Here is a 22,351-nt window from a genome sequence, read left to right as displayed (position 1 = left end):
CGTAAAGCATACACTTATACATAGACACTATTGTAACAGACCACAAAAACTCCTAGGTTCCCTGGCTCAGCCACGACATGTATTGCAAATCTCAAGTGACAGTTAACTGTCCTCACATGGTGAATGATAGAACTAGGACAGCCATTCTGCTCATGTTCTCCTAACCTGTATATTCTCCCAGAGTATGTTTCAGCAGTTAACACGTGTCTTAGGGATGTAGTATTAGGGACTGGGATTCCCTATGTTTACCGAGTAAATGGAACTGGTATGTCAAGTAAAAGGTCACATCAATGTAGAAATTACCCTAATTTACTAAAGTGGGTTTTTTTAAAAGAGGAGGTGTTGCCAACAGCAACCAATCAGATTCTACATACATTTATCTAGAACCTTCTAGAGGATAATAGCTAAATCTGACTTGTTGCTATGGGCAACGTCTCCTCCTTTACAAACCAGCACTTTAGTAAATATACCTCCTGGTCTGTGCTGTGCTGTATTGCCGACAGACATTATATTCATAGACATTATGTTGTTTCAGAATTATTTATCACATGCAATACACAACTCCCGTTCATGTGCAGTAAATGGATGCAATCTGTTGCATGTAACCAGACCAACGCAACAATTTAAGCTAGTTTAAAGGGTTTATATATCAAAACTGGAACAGAGATTTTACATCTTAATATCTGTTACAGATATTTCCCTACAAAAAAACATGGCTATATGTATATCATTATGTTTATCATTACTGAGGCAAGTTATAACAATTTATTGTATAGCTGTTGCTAGCAATGACATTCTACCATAAAAAAAGATAATTTTTTTTGCGAAATTCTCAAAATGAATTAATAATTTGACCTATTCTATAATGTCATGTAAATCTGCAATAAGGTTAAATGTAAACAATGCTTCAGTGAAGAGAGTTTAGCATGCAAATTATACATTTATCAAGCACGATTCCCTCAGTTAGAGCCTTACTTCCAATTAGATTAAGACCCAAGTTTATTTTATTTTTTTACGATTACTTTAACTGGATTTCATTAAAAAAAGAATTAATATTCATTTTATAATAATGTAATCTTTTTTTCTGATAGGCACAGTACATCACTTCACAGGTGTACATGCATTTTAAAAACTGTCTAGTTTAACATGTAGTATATCCTATTTCACTTTCATTAATTAAGCAGAGGCCTTGTTGTCAATATTAGATCTAATAAAACCATTTTTTGTAAATCCTCCATAAGACCAATAACTACACTGATGTTTTAAGTAAAACATAGCCCGTCCCCGCTCTATTCCCAATTTCCAGAAAAATGTGGAAAGTAGGAGTGTGTCCTCTCAGAAGGACCAATCATGCATTCAATTTTAATAGTATTTAAAAGCTAAAATGTAAACAATTAAATACAAAAGAAAGTGTTAAGACCAAAGAAAAGCACCATAAATCTGGTTGATGATTCTCAAGTGCATAATAAGCATAAAAGTACTAAATAAAATATGTCCTAAATATATTGACTATACTAGAAAATGCATGATCACTTTTCAATCTAGTATTCTCATCTAAGTGTTTAAATAGTAGAAATAAAAAAACTATAACAAATGCCACGTATATTGGTTATCACTTAAAACTAGACAGTTAGCGCATGTCATTCCACATTTGAAATCCTCATTACCTAGTGTCTAAAACCAACAGCAAGTATCAAAGATTCTAAAAATAAAAAAGCTGATCATACTACAATACTTCTCTAATTTGGTCACCATTAACATAAAAAAATTACCAAGTCACTTTGCACGTTTTGCCTATCAAACTGCTAATGTTCAAAAGTCTTTGGCAAAAGACTACACAAAAAAACATATACTATCTTCACAAAAATAAACAGCAGAAGTCCACTGATACTCATAGCAAATTGTGGGGTTAATGCAGCTATTATGTATAAGCCTGTATTAATAAAAACTTTTTGAAAATTAAATTATTATTTTTTTTTTATAGAAAATGTTGCCTGGTCAGGAAGTTTCCCATGTATAACATTTGTTAATATAGGCTCATGTTTTGTTTTTCTGCAAATTTAACAGACAGCCATTGTGGCGCTTGGCAGAGACAATTAGCAGTAATGACTTAAATATAGCTGTAGTTGGGTCACAACTTTGCTGATCCTATGAATGAACTTCTCTGACATACATACATAATGCAACACAGTAGTTGGTCATTTACATTTCTAGATGTGTATCACTGTATTTAAAACAGAAATAATAATACTAAAAAAGCAACACTGCTTTTTCTGTCTACATATAAAACCGTTCAATTAGTAAAATGTAACTAGATACAGTGTAAAATACAATATTTTCTATAGTCCTGAAGTGCATCTGCCTAACCATCTAAATTTGAAAAAGGATTAAGAAAAACAAACTCAAAACAGCCTTGAACTTTTGACTATTTGGCAATTAAAAGATATAATTAATAAGATTTAAAGTAAAAAAAAGTGATCACGGACACTAAAAATGTAAAGTTTCATGATAGTTCCCCTTTAAGTTCAAACATGGTACTTAATAACAAAAAGATTTTTTATTTATTTATTTTTTTTAAACAGCAGAAGAAACTGCAAAAATGGAAAAAATAAATTACACAAAAAAAAAAAAAAAAAAAAAGCACCATTGCCGGATTCAATTTTAATTCTATTTGAACAATGATTTTTAACTATAGCCTAAAATTTATTTTACATTTCCAATATTCAAGCATGCCCAGAATAACGTGTAGGAAAAAAAAGTTAGCAAAACATTGTTTTTTAAAGAACTTAACTTTAGCTGCTGTAAGGTACAGTATAGGCACTTAATTAAAGTGGCCATGTGACCTCATTTCACATCTCCAAAAAGCTTATAAATGTATGATATCATGAGGTTAAGATATAAAGGTATTTATGAAAAAGCTATTAAAATACAGAAAATAAATCAAAATACAAAGCCATAAAAATGTGATTTGTTTCTTTATGCAATAAAATGAAAAAACAAAGAAAAAAAACTAAAATTAAAAATGGTTCCTTCGAGAGAATATTTTAAAATGTTTTAAGTACTGTATATATGTGCCTTATCCATCTGCTGGTATTAATTATAAATACTATTTGTTTGCACTTACCTGAAAACTGTAAAAATCCTAGGCTACATTGTCAACTACTTGGTATTGTTTATTTAATAAAGTACTAAAATTCAGCATATGAAAACTAACAAAATTTACCACACTAATTATTTTAACAGTAATAAACTGACATGAAATATTTCTTTTCCGTTCACAGTACACACAAACAAGCTTAATATTATCGTATAATATATAAAACAAAACAAAAAAATAATCTACAAAGCAGCTTAAAGCAATTTATAATAAACTCTAAACAGAATCCCTGGTTAACAAAGTGCTTTTATAAGAATTAAACTTCTTTGAAATAACCTATTAAAAAATAGTGCTAGACTGATTCCAAGCTCACAAGGTATGTTTGAAATTCATATTCTCAAGAGGATGTAAGCCCTACATCACCACCGAGTATTCCCCGACTTAGGGAGAAAAAAATAAACTAAAATTTGATAATAGCTAATAACCAAATTTAATAATTGCATTTCTTTTCCTTAATTGTACGCTTTACAGAACAGATTGTGTTTAAAAGTTAAAAAAAAAATATATATAATATTGCAGTACACGTCAGCATACTCAAGCTAATTAATCATTTCTACCACATTCATGCAAAAGTGAGATAAGCTCAAGGATGGGTGTACTGTAGGTGAAATCCATACCATACTATTCTTACATATGATCACAATTGAAAACGGACCACTTTAGCCTAATTCTGCATGTTTTTTTAGGAGGATTTGCTTGATCCTCAAACAACTAGCATTACAGTTATCTCAAGTAGTGTCTTTGCAGACAATACATTTACAGAGGTGTCTAGTCAGCTGCCTGTGAAGATACTTTAAAAAAAAATAAGAAAAATGTCCTAAAATGATTCTTGAGAGCAGGATTTCATAACGGGCAACCTAACACGGAACTTTGCAATTCTTTCACATTAATACTGGTTGACTAGCCTTATTGATCCTAGGCCCATTAATTCCTGTACAGAGTATCCACTACAGTGAGTTAGCAATACTTGCATGTGTGTTAATATGAAAGAAGCTGATTAAGTTTGCAGAAAGTCAAAATGCATGTTAAGAAGCAACAAGGAAACCTAGTTTTTCTTGATAAATGCCCAGCAGATCAACATAAGCAATTTATCTAATAACCATTGGTGCCCTCTGAGGGTAGAGATCAGTCTATCACTGTGAAAGATACAATTTTTACCTACAGTTTCTAATTCATAGAACAAATGCAAAAAACACAATTAAATATTTAGCTTCATTACAGAATACAGATGTATTTCTCAGTGGGTTGGTAAAGCGCTGCTTTTAAAGGCTTATCACACTTTGATTATTTTGGTCTTGCAGTAAGGACATTCGGGTTTGCTAGGACCAGACTGTTTACATAGTACATAATGCTGGCAGGGCTGCAGGACTATACTTCTGTCATTTTTGTGGCAACACATTATTTCTGGGAATGTGGCTGGAATATCAACTGTGGAAAGAAAAAGAAAATACACAAATATAAATAAACACATCTGCCTATAGCACAGTAATAAATAAAGCAAACCATAAAGCAGAGAGCCAGCAAGTATAAAAATATAAAAAAAAATTTGGGGAAAAAAGACCGACCACATTTATTTCATGACTTGTAGCCCACCACCACACTCTCACCCCCAAAGCACTCTAGTCGCATACTTAACAGCAGAAATTGAAGATTACTTCTAAACTGCCTGATGATCATGTTGGTGCCTCCAAACCAACTTTATCAAGGGCTGCAAACTAGTTCAAATAACAAAAGTTGCACCAAGCGCTACTCTGTATATACGAGTATGGTGTAAAAGGTAGTTGAAGGTGTGTGTGTGTTGGGGGGGGGGGGGGGGGGTAATCTACCTGGGTTGTGCTAGTGTTGGTGTGTAATGAGTGATCTGGGTGTGGAGGTGTTTATGCAATGTGGGTTCTATTGTAGTAAAAACCATGCGATACTGGCAAAAATAATAATAACGTGTTTGGGTGAAATAAATGAAGGTGTAAAAGGTGGTAAATGTGTTGTCTGGGTGGTAAGATTACTCCTTTAGAAAGCTTCTTTCCGTAAAGTACTTTATACCTATGTTCCCCTGTACACTAGCAGTATAGCACAACTGTAAGACAATGGCGAGGGTAATGCAATAATGATGTTGGAACAGTGTTGTTGCCCAAGTTGTAAAACTGAGAACACCCTATACGGTCCTAGACTGTGGCCAACGGCACAATTAGTGCAAAGATGTCTGTCGCCTATACACACTCAACGATATATTGCGCAACTGCACAATATATCATTCAGTGGCCACATCCAGGAACATGCTGTCGTTAAAGATATGTGATGAACGACGCACAGGAACACGCAATAGTTTGTACACACTAGACCAGTGGTTCTCAAACTTTTTTGAATCACGGCGCCCTAGAGTATCAGAATTGTTTTCATGGCACCCCTAGGATAAAAGTTTCTTATTGAGAAATTTATAAAGAAATATTAAATTGAGTGAATTTTGTTTATATGTCATCTTTAGGTTCAGTTATGTGGTGAGGGGCAGGATTCACTTCTGTTTGTCCACATATATTATGATTGACAGCCAGCAGCACTGGTTTTGCCTATTACATGGACCATAAATAATTTTCATTGGTCCTGGGCCACCAAACCAGGGCACCCCTGCAAATGTCCTGAGGCACCCCCGGGTGCCACGGCACACAGTTTGAGAACCACTGCACTAGACAATGTGGATGATTTGTTGTCAGCTCAAAACGACAAATCGTCCACTACTGTATATCGTCTAATGTTTACCCATCATAAGATTGCTCCTTTAGAGAGCTACTTTCCATAAGGTACCTTGTACCTACACTCCCCTGTAAACTAGCAGCGTATGACAACTGAGGGTTATGCAGTGCCTGGGATGTAAGTAAGACCCCATGAGGCCTAACATAAGCATTAACATTTCATAATCAAACCACTTAAGAGTATAGCAACCAAATATGCTGAAATATAATAAGAGCAGGTCATGAAATCACACGCATCATTGCTAGGCAACACAACCTTCCGTAACTCTGTACATCATCACAACGGCAATGATCCTGTAATATTACCACCACCTCATTAGTCACATGATCAGTGCCAATCATGGTGCCACACAGGCAAAACAAAACAATTACATACAGCCCTCGTGTGTTGCTAGGGCTGTGCCGATCAAGTTATTGGCCTGAATCAGCTGTGAGGTTGCCAAGGGATGGTTTGTTGTTCTGGTCACAAGACTAATGACGTAGTTATCACAGTTTGGCTAATTCAGTATCTTTCATTGCCATAGTGAAGACATACAGGAATGTAATAAAAATGCAAAAAAGAAAATCAGAATTGCTAAAATAGATGATGAAAAGCAAACTGCAAAGGAAAGCAAAACAACCCCCAAAAAGTTATTTAAGTATATTAACGGTAAAAGGTTAAAAAAAGACAATATAGGACAAGGAAAAGGCAGAGAAATTAAATTAATTTTTTATGTCTGTTTTTACTAGAGAGGACCAAATGGTGGGAATTTTATATAATAATAGAAATGATAATGCCCCGAGTGAGGAAGAAGTCCGTGTGCGACTAAGCAAAATTAAGACTAATAAATCTCTTGGCCCGGAGGGACTTTCATGGAGGTATGCTCAGAAATAGCAAGGCCTTTATACTTAATCTTCACTGATTCAATTACATCTGGATTGGTACCGAGGGACTGGCGAATAGCAGATGTAGTGCCATTATTTAAAAAGGGCAGCAAAACAAATCTTGGAAACTATAGACTGGTAAGTCTGACATCTATAGTGGGGAAATATTAGAAGGTATATTAAGGAATAGCATTCAGGAGTACTTGGGGTCCTGCAGGATTATTAGTAGGACCAGCATGGGTTTGTGAAGGACAGGTCATGTCAAATAAACTTAATTAGTTTCTATAAGGAAGGGAGTGTGAACTTAGACCTGGAAAACGCAGTGGATGTGGTCTATTAAGATTTAAATAGTCTGTGACACTGTGCCGCACATGAGGTTGATATACAAACTAAGAGAGCTTGATCTAGGAAGCCAAATTTGTACTTGGGTCAAAAATTGGTTGGCATATAGGGAACAGAGAGTTGTGGTCAATCGTAAGTATTCAAACTGGGCTAAATTATTAAGTGGTGTACCTCAAGGGTCTGTACTAGGGCCATTTTTTTTTAACATATGTATAGATGACCTGGGAGATGGTCTTGAGAGCACAGTGTCCATATTCGCAGATGAAACTAAACAACTGTGTAAAATAATAAAATCAGACAGAGATGTTGACTGTCTACAGAATGACTTAATCAAACTGGAAGTTTGGGCAGCAAAGTGGAGAATGATGTTTAATATAGAAAAATGGAAAGTTATGCATTTTGGGACTAAGAACAAACACGCAACCTATAAAATGAAATGGGGAAAATGTAGGAGAATCGGTAATGGAGAAAGATTTGGGTGTGCTCATTGACAATAGACTTAGCAGCAATGACCAGTGTTAGGGTGCAGTAGCAAAGGCAACGTATTAGCATGCCTAAAACCGGGGATAGAGACAAGGGAAGACAGTGTAATCCTACCACTGTATAAATCACTGGTACAGCCACATCTGGAATACAGTGTACAGTTCTGGGCACCACACTATAAAGAAGATATATTGGAACTTGAAAAAGTTCAGAGACGAGCTACAAAATTGATTAAGGGCTTAAAGTCGTTAGATTATAACGATAGGCTAACTAGGTTAGATATTACAAAAGATGCGACTAAGAGCAGATATGATTAATATGTACAAATACCTTAAGGGGCAATATAAGGAATTATCAGGCGATTTGTTTATCGAGAGATCTGTACACGGAACGCGTGGACACCCCCCAAGGTTAAAGGAGAGGACTTCTCATACCCAGTGAAGGAAGAGTTTATCATTGATGCATACACGCTTAAGGATATGAACGATTTATCATTTATTTTTTAGCAATATCGTTCATATCTATCATCAATGTCATCAAGTGTGTATGGCCTTTAAGAAAGGGTTAGACAAATTTTTAGCAGAAAAAGAAATCCAAGGATACAAACTTTAATTATTAAATAAAATATATATTGAACTCGCTGGACAAATTGTCTTTTTTCAACCTCAATAACTATGTTAGAGTGTTTGGTTGCATCAGATGACATCAGGCAGATTGGATGCAGTCGATCCATATTTTTAGCAGAAAAACAAATCCAAGGATACAAACTTTAATAATTAAATAAAATATATGTTGAACTCGCTGGACAAATTGTCTTTTTTCAACCTCAACAACTATGTTACTATGTATTGAGTGTTTGGTTGCGTCAGATGACATCAGGCAGATTGGATGCAGTCAATCCAAGGATTGCGCTTGCGATGGTCTCCCCGATCTTCACCAAGAACCTTCTCAAGGTGCAATGGACATCGCTGCTGGGAGTCCAGAGGCAGGGTCAGATTAACAGGGAAGCAGGTCGATGTGTTATCCCAGGTGCCCTGGGAACTGCCAAACAGGGTCAAATAGAATGAAAGAACAGATGCCCAGTGGCACCTGTTCCCGAACACTGTGGCATGCTGTGGGGCTGAGCCAGCAACACCAGAGTCCCTTCAGCATTACTTATTGTCCTTGATATTTAAAGGCGCCGAGAGCTGCTCTATTTGCATACAGCAGTAGCCCCAGCTGAACACTTGAGTACCGCGAGGCATCAGCAGCCCACTAGGACTCAGAGGTGAGTACTACTAATAGGCACAATGGAAGCACTGTACGGCATGTTTGTACTTGGGGCCATGTGTGGCATAATGTAATTTAGTTGGTAGGGGCCCCACAAGTGAGTTGCCATTGGGTCTCCACAATCGTTAATCCACCCCTTGCCTGAGTTTGCGGCCCAGACAGTTGAATTACATAATCTCTAAACAAGAGAATGGTCAAACGTAGCCAAGGTCAGGGTCACTAACACAAATTCAGAAGCAGTATCACCAGTCAGTCTCCAGGTCACTGGCAAAATGTGCAAACAAAACAGGCTGAGGTCAAGTGCTCAGGCGGAATATGGATCTGATACACTGAAATTTACCAAGAGGAATCAAAAAGCTGGAGCAAGCTAAACAGACTTACAGGTGAAACTCAGAAAATTAGAATATCAAGCAAAAGTTCATTTATTTCAATAGTTCAACTTAAAAGGTGAAACTAATATATTATATAGACTCAATGGGGGAGAGTCAAATGTTTGAAAAGTCGGTTGGGTGTCTGTTTTTTCCTGTCTATTAGATAGGAAAAAACAGACACCCAACTGACTTTTCAGACATTTGAATCCCCCCCATTACATGCAAAGTGAGATATTTCAAGCCTTTGTTATAATTTTGATGATTGTGGCTTACAGTTTAAGAAAACCCAAATCCAAAATCTCAGAAAATCTGAATATTGAGAAAAGGTTCAATATTGTAGGCTCAAAGTGTCACACCCTAATCAGCTAATTAATCCAAACCACCTGCAAAGGGTTTAAAGAGCCTTTAAAGTACTGAGTACATATGCATGATTATACTTTTCAGAGGGACGACATTTCTGTATTTAAAATACTTTTTTTTATTTCTTTTATGTAATATTCTAATTTTATGAGATTTTGAATTTGGGCTTGTCTTAAGTTGTAAACCACAATCATCAAAATTGTAACGAATAAAGGCTTGAAAGATCTCACTTTGCATGTAATGAGTCTATGGGGTATATGCAATTAGCGGTGAATCGCGGCAATTTTTCGGCCGTTTTTTAATTCGACACAATTCGACCGTCGAATTCCGGCAAGTGGGTGGCGGAATTCAACATATTCCATAAAAAACGGATTCGTCAGTCCCGCTGTCGAAAAACGGCCGATTTGACGGATTTTGATCCGATATTTAAAAAACCGGAAAAAACGGTAAAAACCCCGAAATAAAATGGCGTGGGGTTCCCCCCTTCTAAGCATACCCAACCTCGGGCTCTTCGAGCCGGTCCTGGTTCTAAAAATCCGGGGGGGGAAATGACAGGGGATCCCCCGTATTTTTAAAACCAGCACCGGGCTCTGCGCCTGGTGCTGGTGCAAAAAATACGGGGGACAAAAAGAGTAGGGGTCCCCCGTATTTTTTACACCAGCATCGGGCTCCACTAGCTGGACAGATAATGCCACAGCCGGGGGTCACTTTTATACAGCGCCCTGCGGTCGTGGCATTAAATATCCAACTAGTCACCCCTGGCCGGGTTACCCTGGGGGAGTGGGGACCCCTTCAATCAAGGGGTCCCCCCCAGCCACCCAAGGGCCGGGGGTGAAGCCCGAGGCTGTCCCCCCCATCCAAGGGCTGCGGATGGGGGGCTGATAGCCTTGAGAAAATTGTAAGAATATTGTTTTTTCCAGTAGTACTACAAGTCCCAGCAAGCCTCCACCGCAAGCTGGTACTTGGAGAACCACAAGTACCAGCATGCGGGAGAAAAACGGGCCCGCTGGTACCTGTAGTTCTACTGGGGAAAAAATACCCAAATAAAAACAGGACACGCACACCTTGAAAGTACAACTTTATTACACACGTCGACACACACATACTTACCTATGTTCACACGCCGACCTCTGTCCACTTGTCCATGTAGAATCCACGTGTACCTGTGAATAAAATTATACTCACCTCAATCCAGTGTCTAGATTATAATCCACGTACTTGGCAAAAAAAAAAAAAACGAACACCCGGACCAAACGAACTGAAAGGGGTCCAAACGAACTGAAAGGGGTTTACACATGGGACCCCTTTCCCCGAATGCAGAGACCCCCCCCCCCCCCCCCCCCCCCCCCCCCGTGACTGCTGTCACAGAAAGGTCTCTTCAGCCAATCAGCGAGCGCAACGTCCTGGCACTCTGCTGATTGGCTATGCGCGTCTGAGCTGTCAGACAGCGCATCGCAAAGCCTCTCCATTATATTCAATGGTGGGAATTTTGCGGTCAGCGGTGAGGTCACCCGCGGTCAGCGGCTGACCGCGGGTAACCACACCGCTGACGGCAAAGTTCCCACCATTGAAACTAATGGAGGGAGCTGTGCGATGCGCTGTCTGACAGCAGACGCGCATACAGCCAATCAGGTGAGTGCCACGAAGTAGCGCTTCCTGATTGGCTGAAGGGACCTTCTGTGACAGCAGTCAAGTGGGATCCCGGCATTCGTGGAAAGGGTTCCCATGTGTAAACATGGGACCCCTTTCAGTCCGTTTGGTCCGGGTGTTCGTTTTTTTTTTTTGCCAAGTACGTGGATTATAATCTGGACACTGGATCAGGTGAGTATAATTTTATTCACAGGTACACGTGGATTCTACATGGACAAGTGGACAGAGGTCGGCGTGTGAACATAGGTAAGTATGTGTGTGTCGACATGTGTGTAATAAAGTTGTACTTTCAAGGTGTGCGTGTCCTGTTTTTATTTGGGTATTTTTCCCCCCAGTAGAACTACAGGTACCAGCGGGCCCGTTTTTCTCCCGCATGCTGGTACTTGTGGTTCTCCAAGTACCAGCTTGCGGGGGAGGCTTGCTGGGACTTGTAGTACTACTGGAAAAAAACAATATTCTTACAATTTTCTCAAGGCTATCAGCCCCCCATCCGCAGCCCTTGGATGGGGGGGACAGCCTCGGGCTTCACCCCTGGCACTTGGGTGGCTGGGGGGGGACCCCTTGATTGAAGGGGTCCCCACTCCCCCAGGGTACCCCGGCCAGGGGTGACTAGTTGGATATTTAATGCCACGGCCGCAGGGCGCTGTATAAAAGTGACCCCCGGCTGTGGCATTATCTGTCCAGCTAGTGGAGCCCAATGCTGGTGTAAAAAATACGGGGGACCCCTACTCTTTTTGTCCCCCGTATTTTTTGCACCAGCACCAGGCGCAGAGCCCGGTGCTGGTTTTAAAAATACAGGGGATCCCGTCATTTCCCCCCCCCGGATTTTTAGAACCAGGACCGGCTCGAAGAGCCCGAGGCTGGTTATGCTTAGGAGGGGGGACCCCACGCCATTTTTTTTCGGGATTTTACCATTCCATTTAATAAAATAAAAAAAAAATAATAATAATAATAATAATAATATTTTTAAAAATATATAAATAATACTCGTGCCTCCAAAATAGACAAACCAAGTACCTAATCCCTTCTAATATAAATAGATATGCTATTACCAATAAAAAAAACACCAAAAAAAAAACATGTTTTAATTTTTTTTTTATTAGATTCCGCCACCAAAGTGTGGCGGATTGAAAATGACGAATTTACTGTCTAAAAGCACTGTTGTCGAATTTCCAAACTTCAATTGAATATACTTTTGGCGAATTGCCACATTTGTATCATTGCAGAAATGTCGAATTTGACAAATGTCGAATTTCAAAAAGTCGAATTTGGAAAGTCCGTTTTTTTGACGGAAAGTACTGAATTGCATTGTTGAAATTTTTTTTCCGGCGAAAAAGTCCCGTTTTTCGACAATTTCGGGAATTCGACCGCAATTGCATATACCCCTATATATTAGTTTCACCTTTTATGTTGAATTACTAAAATAAATGAACTTTCGCACAATATTCTAATTCTCTGACTTTCACCTGTAATAGTCTGGCACTCATGAGTGGCCTTTAATAGACCGGTATCTTCAAATTTGGCACCAGAGCAATGTCATAGACACTCATGACTGTATATTTAAATTTACCATGAGCCTGTGCTCCCACCCTTTAGGGGAAGCAGCACAGTGATGCCAGGGAAGTCGGCAGGGGCCAGCATATGGCAACAGGAAAGGAGATTGTAACCACTAACTGGTTTATCCACCCCCTTGTCTATTCACAAAGATTTCTAGATATGTTACTTTTGTGTGGGCCCAGGAAGAACCCACTGACCCAGTGTAGTGGGCTTGAAGAGAACTCGGCAGCAGCAATGCTGCTTAAGAATAGGCATGTTGAATGGTCAACCCAAGCCACCGATCAATGGACTGCTTAGAAACAGGACATCCAATCTCGTTAGCCTCATAAAGGACAAAAAGCGAGTCAGACCACCTGTGATGGAGGCACACAACTTCCAAGGACTTTGTAGCAACCGATGTGTCAGACAACATCGGAACCACAATAAATTGGTTAATGTGAAAGGCAGATACCACTTTCGGCAAAAACCTGCGGGCGAGTGCTGAGCTCCACCCCATCCTCGTGAAGTATCAAAAACGGGCTCTTACAAGATAAGGCCCCCAATACTGAAATACATCCTGCCGAGGCCAACGCCAGCAACATGACAGTCTTCCACGTTAGATAGTTCAATTCCACCCTTAGAAAGGGTTCAAACCAATCTGACTGGAGAAAATTCAAGACTACATTTAGATCCCACGGAGCCGTGGGAGGGGCGAAGGGCGGTTAAATGTGAAGAACCCCCTTCAGAAAAGTCGGAACTTTCGGCAAAACAGCATGGAGAGAGCCGAAATCTGGACTATGATGGAGCCCAACCTTAGGCCCTTAACCACTCATGCTGGCAGGAAGAGTAGGGGAAAAAAATGACCAAGTCGAAAATCCGCAGGAGCATATCTTCTACCTTCACACCAGGAGACATATTTCTGACAGAGACGATGGTAGAGTTTTGACGTGACCACCCTCCGAGCCTGGATCCTCGTGGAATCACCTTGGAGGGGAGCTTTTCTGGCTAGTATAACCCTTTCAACCTCCAAGCCGTCAAACAAAGCCGCTGTAAGTCTTGATAGACGAATGATCCTTGTTAAAGGAGGTCTCTGAGTAGCGGCAGATGCCAGGGTTCCTCCAGAGATATGGTCAGGAGGTCCGCATCCCAGGCCCTTCGAGGCCAATCCGGGGCAATCAGAATTGCCTGAACGCATTCCCTTTTGAGTCTTTTCAGAACTCTTGGAATGAGAGGGATTAGAGGAAACAGGAACACAAACTGGAAAGTCCACGGTGCCGCAGAGCGTCCACCGATCCGATGCAGCCAGCGGATCCCTTGGTCTGGAACAGTAACGACGGAGCTTCTTGTTGAGATGAGAAACCAACAGGCCGATCTGCAGACAGCCCCACCGGTGAACCAGCTGTTGAAACACCTGAGGATGAAGGCCCCATTCCCCCGGATGGAGGAGGTGCCTGCTGAGGAAGTGCGTTTCCGAGATGTCCACTCCTGGAATGAATATGGCTGAGATGACCCTTGCGTTGGCCTCTGCCCATAGGAGTATCCTTGACACCTCTTGCATTGCTGATGCCTGAGAAGAGAGGAATCCAGCAGAAGGGCATTGTAAATCGCCCTGAGTTCCAGTACATTTATCGCAAGTGCAGATTCCTGAGTTGACCACTTCCCCTGGAATTGGGCCCTTTGGGTCACTGCCCCCCAACCTCGGAGGCTGGCATCCGTTGTTAGCAGAATCCATGACTGGGGACAGAAACTCCGACCCTCCACAAGGTAAGGGACTTGTAGCCACCATAACAGGGAAATCCGTGCTGTTGGCGACAGATACACCAGCTGGTGCATGTGTAGGTGAGACCCCGACCACTTGTACAGTAAATCCAGTTGGAAGGGTGGGCATGGAACCTGTTGTACTGAATTGCCTTGTATGAGGCCACCATCTTGCCCAGTTGATGAATGCAAAGGTGGACCGATATCCTGGGAGGTTTGAGGACCGAGCAAAACATAGCTTGGATCGCCAAGGCCTTGTCCATGGGAAGGTATACCTTCTGAGATACTGTGTCCAGTATCAGTCCTAGGAACTGAATTCTCTGTGACAGTTCTAGGTGAGACTTCAGGAGATTTAGGATCCACCCGTTGTCCGTAAGTAGACATGTAGTCAAATCTATGGCGTGTAGCGGACATTCTCTGGACGCAGCTTTCATCAGAAGATCGTCCAAATAGGGAATAATGTTAACTCCCATCGTACGCAATTGCAGCACCATCTCTGCCATGACATTTGTAAACACCCTTGGAGATGTGGAAAAACCAAAGGGTAATGCCTGAAATTGTTAGTGGCGGTCCAGTATAGCAAACCTGACAAGGAGGCCATATGGTGATGTGTAGATACGCATCCTTGTTATCCAAGGATACCAGGAACTCCCCTTCCTCCAAGCCGTAGTTCACCACCCGTAGTGGTTCCATCTTGAACTTGAACACACGCAGGTACGGGTTCAGAGAACCAAGGTTCATTATTGGGTGTACCTAACTGTCCAGTGTCGGTACAACAAACAGAGTTGAATAAACACCCCTGTTAAGAGACAGGGGAGGCACTGGAACGATAACCCCTGTTAGCAGCAGCATTTGTATGGCATCTTGCAAGGTAATCCTTGCTACAGGTGAAGCTGGTAAGCTTGTGAAATTCCAACCGGTACCCTTGTGATAGGAGGTCCCTCACCCAAGGGTCCTGGCAGGATTACGCCCCATGGGCGAAGTGTTGAAGGCGAGCACCTACCAGAAAGTCCCCTTGCAGTTGGGGCCATCCGACATGAGGAGGGCTCACTGGAGTATGATCCAGAGGTCTGGTCCAGGGACGCAGTAGCTGCAAGCTTACGGGACTTACCTCTGTAGTCTCTAGAAGCATTTGAGGCACCTCTGGTTCCGCTCCTGACTCTGACCACCCGAAAGGACTGCAGAGAAGGCCCGGGATAGGGACATCTAGCAAGAGGTGCAGCAGATGGCAGATAGGTGGACGTCCCTGCCGTTGCCTGTGGAACCCAATTGCTCAGTTCATCCCCAAATAAGACCTCGCCTGTAAAAGGAAGAATCTCTACGCCTTTTGGAATCAACATCCACTGGCCACTGCTGCAGCCCCAAGGTCCTGCGGGCCGAGACCTCCATAGCCGTGGCACAGCCATTGATGAGACACAATTTTTTTAATAGTCTCACTCAAAGTTAGCAGCATCTTGGATATGATGCAGTAGTGTCATGATGTTCTCCTGAGGGAGAGAGTCAAGGTCATGTATAATATTAGCAGACCATTTAACCATGGCCCTTGAAATCCAGCCGCATGCAATAGTGGGTCTCAATTTGCGAGAGCAGAAGGGTCCTTGAGGGAGATAGCCCCAGGCACAGGTAAAACCAATTTACGTGACAGTCTGGACACTAACGTATCCACCGCAAGGGGAGTTACTCAAAGGATTTTGTCCTCAGACGGAAAAGGGAAGGAATGCAATAATGAATATTTTGTCAGGATTGACTCTAGCCTCCCTGTAGAGTGAGTTTAACTCCTTATAGACAAGGAAGGTAGCCAAGGTTTTTTGTTTATATTAAAATATAATTCCTCTTCTGGGCCTGATTCCTTATCCGGTATGTTGAATATATCCTTAATGGAATAACTCAGGGCCTCAACACCCGGGGACAGAGCATTGTCATATTCCATGTCAATATCCCCCTCATCCAGCTCTGTAATTCAGAAACAGATTCATATTGGAGAATCTGTGGAAGTGAGCGTATATGCGAGACCAACAGAGGGGGCTGAAGAGCCAGTCTGAGGTCAGCAGTCTTAATAAACATATTATTCACCGACTGTATAGGGGGACTGTCGCTCTATGGACAACTCTGTAATTATGTTATGAATCATGTTTATTTTACAGATTCTAACCATTCTGGTTCCTGCAAACTATTATCCTGAGAAGGTATGGAGCATTGATCACACATAAGAGACTTGCCTGGTGAGGCACACCTAGTACTACATGAAGGACACACAGCCTCCTTCCCAGACATGTTATTGCAGAAACAGAGTTAAGAGAAATACAGTGCAGTGACAACACAACAGTGAGACAGCACCCGCACCCCAGACAGCCCCATAGAGAGGAATTGGACCAGCACACAATATCGAGACAAGCTGGAAATAATAAATATAGATAACAGTAGATGCAGCAGTGAATCACCTCTGATATGCTACCCCTTCGGTATAACCCCTGGTACCAGTATTATTGGTGATCAGCAGGGTCTGTGGAGGAGCTGTTATGCAGCCTTTCATTCAGCAGCAGCTGGAATGGCGCTTTTTTACCGCTGGTCCCACTCTCCGGGAAGCCTCGCCCCTTCAATGGCGCATGTCCCTACAGTTATTTTTATACTGGCTACACGTTTTACACCAACAACAGTGTAATAATAATGGAAGTTTTCACCCCCTTCATATCGCCAGTGTTTGGGTCCGTGGCGGGCACTACAGCTCGCAGCCCATGACCGCCGCGCCCTTTAGCCGCCAAATGACACCAGGGACCCGCTAACCGGGAAGCCAGTGTAAACACTCACCGCACCGGTCATCTTTTTCAGCATCTGTTAGGGGGTTGCGGCGCGCTGCCGGCCTCGGCACACACAGTATGGTATGTGAAACAGAGCCCCAGGAGCTTAATGTCCTGTCAGCGGGGATTACAGAGCCATTAACCCTCAAGAGGTTGGTCCGGTTCCCCTCCTCCCAAAGTCCCACGACGCAGGCAGACTGGTTGCCAACCAGTACTACCTGAAAATAACAAACTAAATAAAATTTCTGAAGAAAACTCCAGAGGAATGCACCCGGCTCCTTAGGCACATTTTTCTACTGAGTCTGCAGGAGGGGCATAGAGGGGAGGAGCCAGCACACACTGTTGATTTCTTAAAGTGCCAAGCTCCTATGTACCCGATCTATACCCCATGTGTAACTACTGTTCCCCAGTATCAACTAGGACATTAGAGAAAATTTAGTTTTCTGTGCCTATTCCTAATTAATATCAGTTAAGAGTCTGCGGGATTGCAGGTCTTGATATATAAATGGGAGACATACCACCCCCTCTAAGATTACGACTGGAGTTTTTTTCTTGGATAGCCCTCTCATGGCGTATGCCATATTTCAGCAGATACAGTAATATAGGGATGCAGTAAGGAGACAGTCAGCGCAATCCTGACAGATCTCGGAAGTAAGCATGGGGGTTAGGGCTAGGCTGCAGGAGGAGTCGGTTAGGATTAGGGGTCAGGATCCCAACTGGCGAGATTTTGTATCCAACCTACTATAAACAGTATACTCCACAGAGGATAATGGACACTAGTCCATTATAAGATGGCTTGGAGGTTCGGCTTCTACCTACTGTCCTAAGTGTGAGTTGCAGGCTTCTGGCATCTGCTTTGGTCCTGTCCCTTGACTGCTGATTTTTTATCTCAGATCCTGGGCTGTATGGCTACTTCTAGACTGTGTGACCCGAAAACGTGTCTGTTTGATCTGGGCCATGCAGATGTATTAAAATGTTATTTACAAACTTAGGTCATTATCCTTTTTAGATTACCTAAAGTATGCATCGATAGACAGTGGATGGCTCCACATGCCCCTTCACTTTTTTCCCTGGAGAGTCTTGTTACCTACATTTTTTTTCCATCAGCAAAGAGAAAGTCTATATGAAAAGAAAGTGTTCATTAAAGTTTGACAGAATTTGGTTCCTATGGCAGTCTACAATTAGACCTTGGACTCAAACATCTCCTCTGCCTGTACTTCTGGGTGTCCCTATCGCCTCACTGCATTTCTTTCTGGTTGGTGCTCTATATAGGCTACCTATTTAATATACTTTTTGCTCACTGTTTTGCGTTTATTGCTAATTGTTTTTGATCATTATGTTTTTTTGTTACTTTGTCTGTCTGTTGTTCTCAATGTGCATATTCATTGTATCAATAATGTTGTAAATTGTCTTCCCATTTTCTATATGTACTTTATTCCAAAACCCTCAAATATACTTTACGGAAAAAATGAAATAAAAATATACTCATGGCGTATGCCATATTTACGCTGTCTTGGCGTAATCCTTGACTCCTCCCTCTCCTTCAAACCACACATTCAGCACCTCTCACAAACCTGTCATTTTCATCTCAAAAACATTTCCAGGATCAGACCTTTTCTCACCCAGGATGCCACTAAGATCATTATTCACTCACTGATTATTTCCAGACTGGACTACTGTAATCTCCTCCTAACTGGCCTCCCTGACAATTACCTCTCTCCACTCCAATCTATCCTCAATGCTGCTGCCCGGCTCATCTTCCTCACCAAACGCACTACGTCTACCTCCCCTCTCCTACAGGCCCTACACTGGCTTCTCTTCCCTTTCAGAATCCAATTCAAACTTCTCACACTCACTTACAAAGCACTCACCCACTCCTCTCCCATTTACATCTCTGACCTTATCTCCCTTTACTCTCCCACCCGTCCTCTTCGCTCTGCTAATGCACGCCGACTCTCCAGTCTTCTGATTACTTCCTCCCACTCCTATCTCCAAGATTTTTCACGTGCTGCTCCCTTTCTCTGGAATTCTTTACCTCTCCTCCTCAGACTCTCCACCTCTCTACAAAACTTCAAACGGGCTCTTAAGACCCATTTCTTTACCAAATCTAGCCAAATCTCAACCTAAACCTCTGTTCCATGCTCTCTATGTACCCCATCTGTGTCACCCCTGTCTGTCTACCCCTCCCCTTAGAATGTAAGCTCTCACGAGTAGGGCCCTCTTCCCTCATGTGCTTATACTTTTCTTACTCTAATAATCCTCAACTGCCCAGATCCCGCAGTTTTTTGGCCACCTGGAACTTATCTCTGTCATTTACTGGTGTAGTTATGCTTAGTTACCCTGTACTCGTCCTATATTGTCTTCAACTGTAAGTCACTGTTTTCCTGTTTTGATTATGTGCATATGTACTCTGTAATTGGGCGTTACGGAACCCTTGTGGCGCCATATAAATAAAGGATAATAAGAATTTACTTACCGATAATTCTATTTCTCGGAGTCCGCAGTGGATGCTGGGGTTCCTGAAAGGACCATGGGGGAATAGCGGCTCCGCAGGAGACAGGGCACAAAAAGTAAAGCTTTCCGATCAGGTGGTGTGCACTGGCTCCTCCCCCTATGACCCTCCTCCAAGCCTCAGTTAGGTACTGTGCCCGGACGAGCGTACACAATAAGGGAGGAATTTTGAATCCCGGGTAAGACTCATACCAGCCACACCAATCACACCGTACAACTTGTGATCAAACCCAGTTAACAGTATGATAACAGAGGAGCCTCTGAAAGATGGCTTCCTAAACAATAACCCGAATTAGTTAACAATAACTATGTACAATTATTGCAGATAATCCGCACTTGGGATGGGCGCCCAGCATCCACTACGGACTCCGAGAAATAGAATTATCGGTAAGTAAATTCTTATTTTCTCTATCGTCCTAGTGGATGCTGGGGTTCCTGAAAGGACCATGGGGATTATACCAAAGCTCCCAAACGGGCGGGAGAGTGCGGATGACTCTGTAGCACCGAATGAGAGAACTCCAGGTCCTCCTTAGCCAGAGTATCAAATTTGTAAAATTTTACAAACGTGTTCTCCCCTGACCACGTAGCTGCTCGGCAAAGTTGTAATGCCGAGACCCCTCGGGCAGCCGCCCAAGATGAGCCCACCTTCCTTGTGGAGTGGGCCTTTACAGATTTAGGCTGTGGCAGGCCTGCCACAGAATGTGCAAGTTGGATTGTGCTACAGATCCAACGAGCAATCGTCTGCTTAGACGCAGGAGCACCCATCTTGTTGGGTGCATACAATATAAACAACGAGTCAGATTTTCTGACTCCAGCTGTCCTTGCAATATATATTTTTAATGCTCTGACAACGTCCAGTAACTTGGAGTCCTCCAAGTCACTTGTAGCCGCAGGCACTACAATAGGCTGGTTCAGATGAAATGCTGACACCACCTTAGGGAGAAAATGCGGACGAGTCCGCAGTTCTGCCCTGTCCGAATGGAAAATCAGATATGGGCTTTTGTAAGATAAAGCTGCCAGTTCTGACACTCTCCTGGCCGAAGCCAGGGCTAGAAGCATGGTCACTTTCCAAGTGAGATATTTCAAATCCACCTTATTTAGTGGTTCAAACCAATGAGATTTTAGAAAATCCAAAACTACATTGAGATCCCACGGTGCCACTGGAGGCACCACAGGGGGCTGTATATGCAGCACTCCCTTAACAAAGGTCTGGACTTCAGGGACTGAAGCCAATTCTTTTTGAAAGAAAATCGACAGGGCCGAAATTTGAACCTTAATAGATCCCAATTTGAGACCCATAGACAATCCTGATTGCAGGAAATGTAGGAATCGACCCAGTTGAAATTCCTCCGTCGGAGCACTCCGATCTTCGCACCACGCAACATATTTTCGCCAAATTCGGTGATAATGTTGCACGGTTACTTCTTTCCTTGCTTTAATCAAAGTAGGAATGACTTCTTCCGGCATGCCTTTTTCCATTAGGATACGGCGTTCAACCGCCATGCCGTCAAACGCAGCCGCGGTAAGTCTTGAAACAGACAGGGACCCTGCTGAAGCAAGTCCCTCCTTAGAGGTAGAGGCCACGGATCTTCCGTGATCATCTCTTGAAGTTCCGGGTACCAAGTCCTTCTTGGCCAATCCGGAACCACTAGTATCGTTCTTACGCCTCTTTGCCGTATAATTCTCAATACTTTTGGTATGAGAGGCAGAGGAGGAAACACATACACCGACTGGTACACCCAAGGCGTTACCAGCGCGTCCACAGCTATTGCCTGCGGATCTCTTGACCTGGCGCAATACCTGTCCAGTTTTTTGTTGAGGCGAGACGCCATCATGTCCACCATTGGTCTTTCCCAACGGGTTACCAGCATGTGGAAAACTTCTGGATGAAGTCCCCACTCTCCCGGGTGAAGATCGTGTCTGCTGAGGAAGTCTGCTTCCCAGTTGTCCACTCCCGGGATGAACACTGCTGACAGTGCTATCACATGATTCTCTGCCCAGCGAAGAATCCTTGCAGCTTCTGCCATTGCACTCCTGCTTCTTGTGCCGCCCTGTCTGTTCACATGGGCGACTGCCGTGATGTTGTCCGACTGGATCAACACCGGTTTTCCCTGAAGCAGAGGTTCTGCCTGGCTTAGAGCATTGTATATTGCTCTTAGTTCCAGAATGTTTATGTGAAGAGACGTTTCCAGGCTCGTCCATACTCCCTGGAAGTTTCTTCCTTGTGTGACTGCTCCCCAGCCTCTCAGGCTGGCGTCCGTGGTCACCAGGATCCAATCCTGTATGCCGAATCTGCGGCCCTCCAATAGATGAGGACTCTGCAACCACCACAGAAGAGACACCCTTGTCCTTGGAGACAGGGTTATCCGTAGGTGCATCTGAAGATGCGACCCTGACCATTTGTCCAACAGATCCCTTTGGAAAATTCTTGCGTGGAATCTGCCGAATGGAATTGCTTCGTAAGAAGCCACCATTTTTCCCAGGACTCTTGTGCATTGATGTACA

General features: G+C 42.5%; 1 protein-coding gene across 1 annotated transcript in view; it reads right to left on the bottom strand.

The window, feature by feature from the left end:
- Window positions 1-2,624: 2,624 nt before the first annotated feature.
- UNKL (unk like zinc finger) overlaps window positions 2,625-22,351 on the bottom strand; it is a 221,997-nt gene continuing 202,270 nt past the window's right edge. The window contains 2 exon segments of the mRNA XM_063934556.1: window positions 2,625-4,558; window positions 4,561-4,585. Of these exon segments, the coding sequence (XP_063790626.1) occupies window positions 4,431-4,558; window positions 4,561-4,585 (153 nt within the window). The 3' untranslated portion in view covers window positions 2,625-4,430.

The sequence above is a fragment of the Pseudophryne corroboree genome, chromosome 7 (assembly GCF_028390025.1).
Source record: "Pseudophryne corroboree isolate aPseCor3 chromosome 7, aPseCor3.hap2, whole genome shotgun sequence".
Lineage (NCBI taxonomy): Eukaryota > Metazoa > Chordata > Amphibia > Anura > Myobatrachidae > Pseudophryne > Pseudophryne corroboree.
Note: the sequence above shows the minus strand (reverse complement) of the source record. Positions and strands in the feature narration are given on the sequence as shown.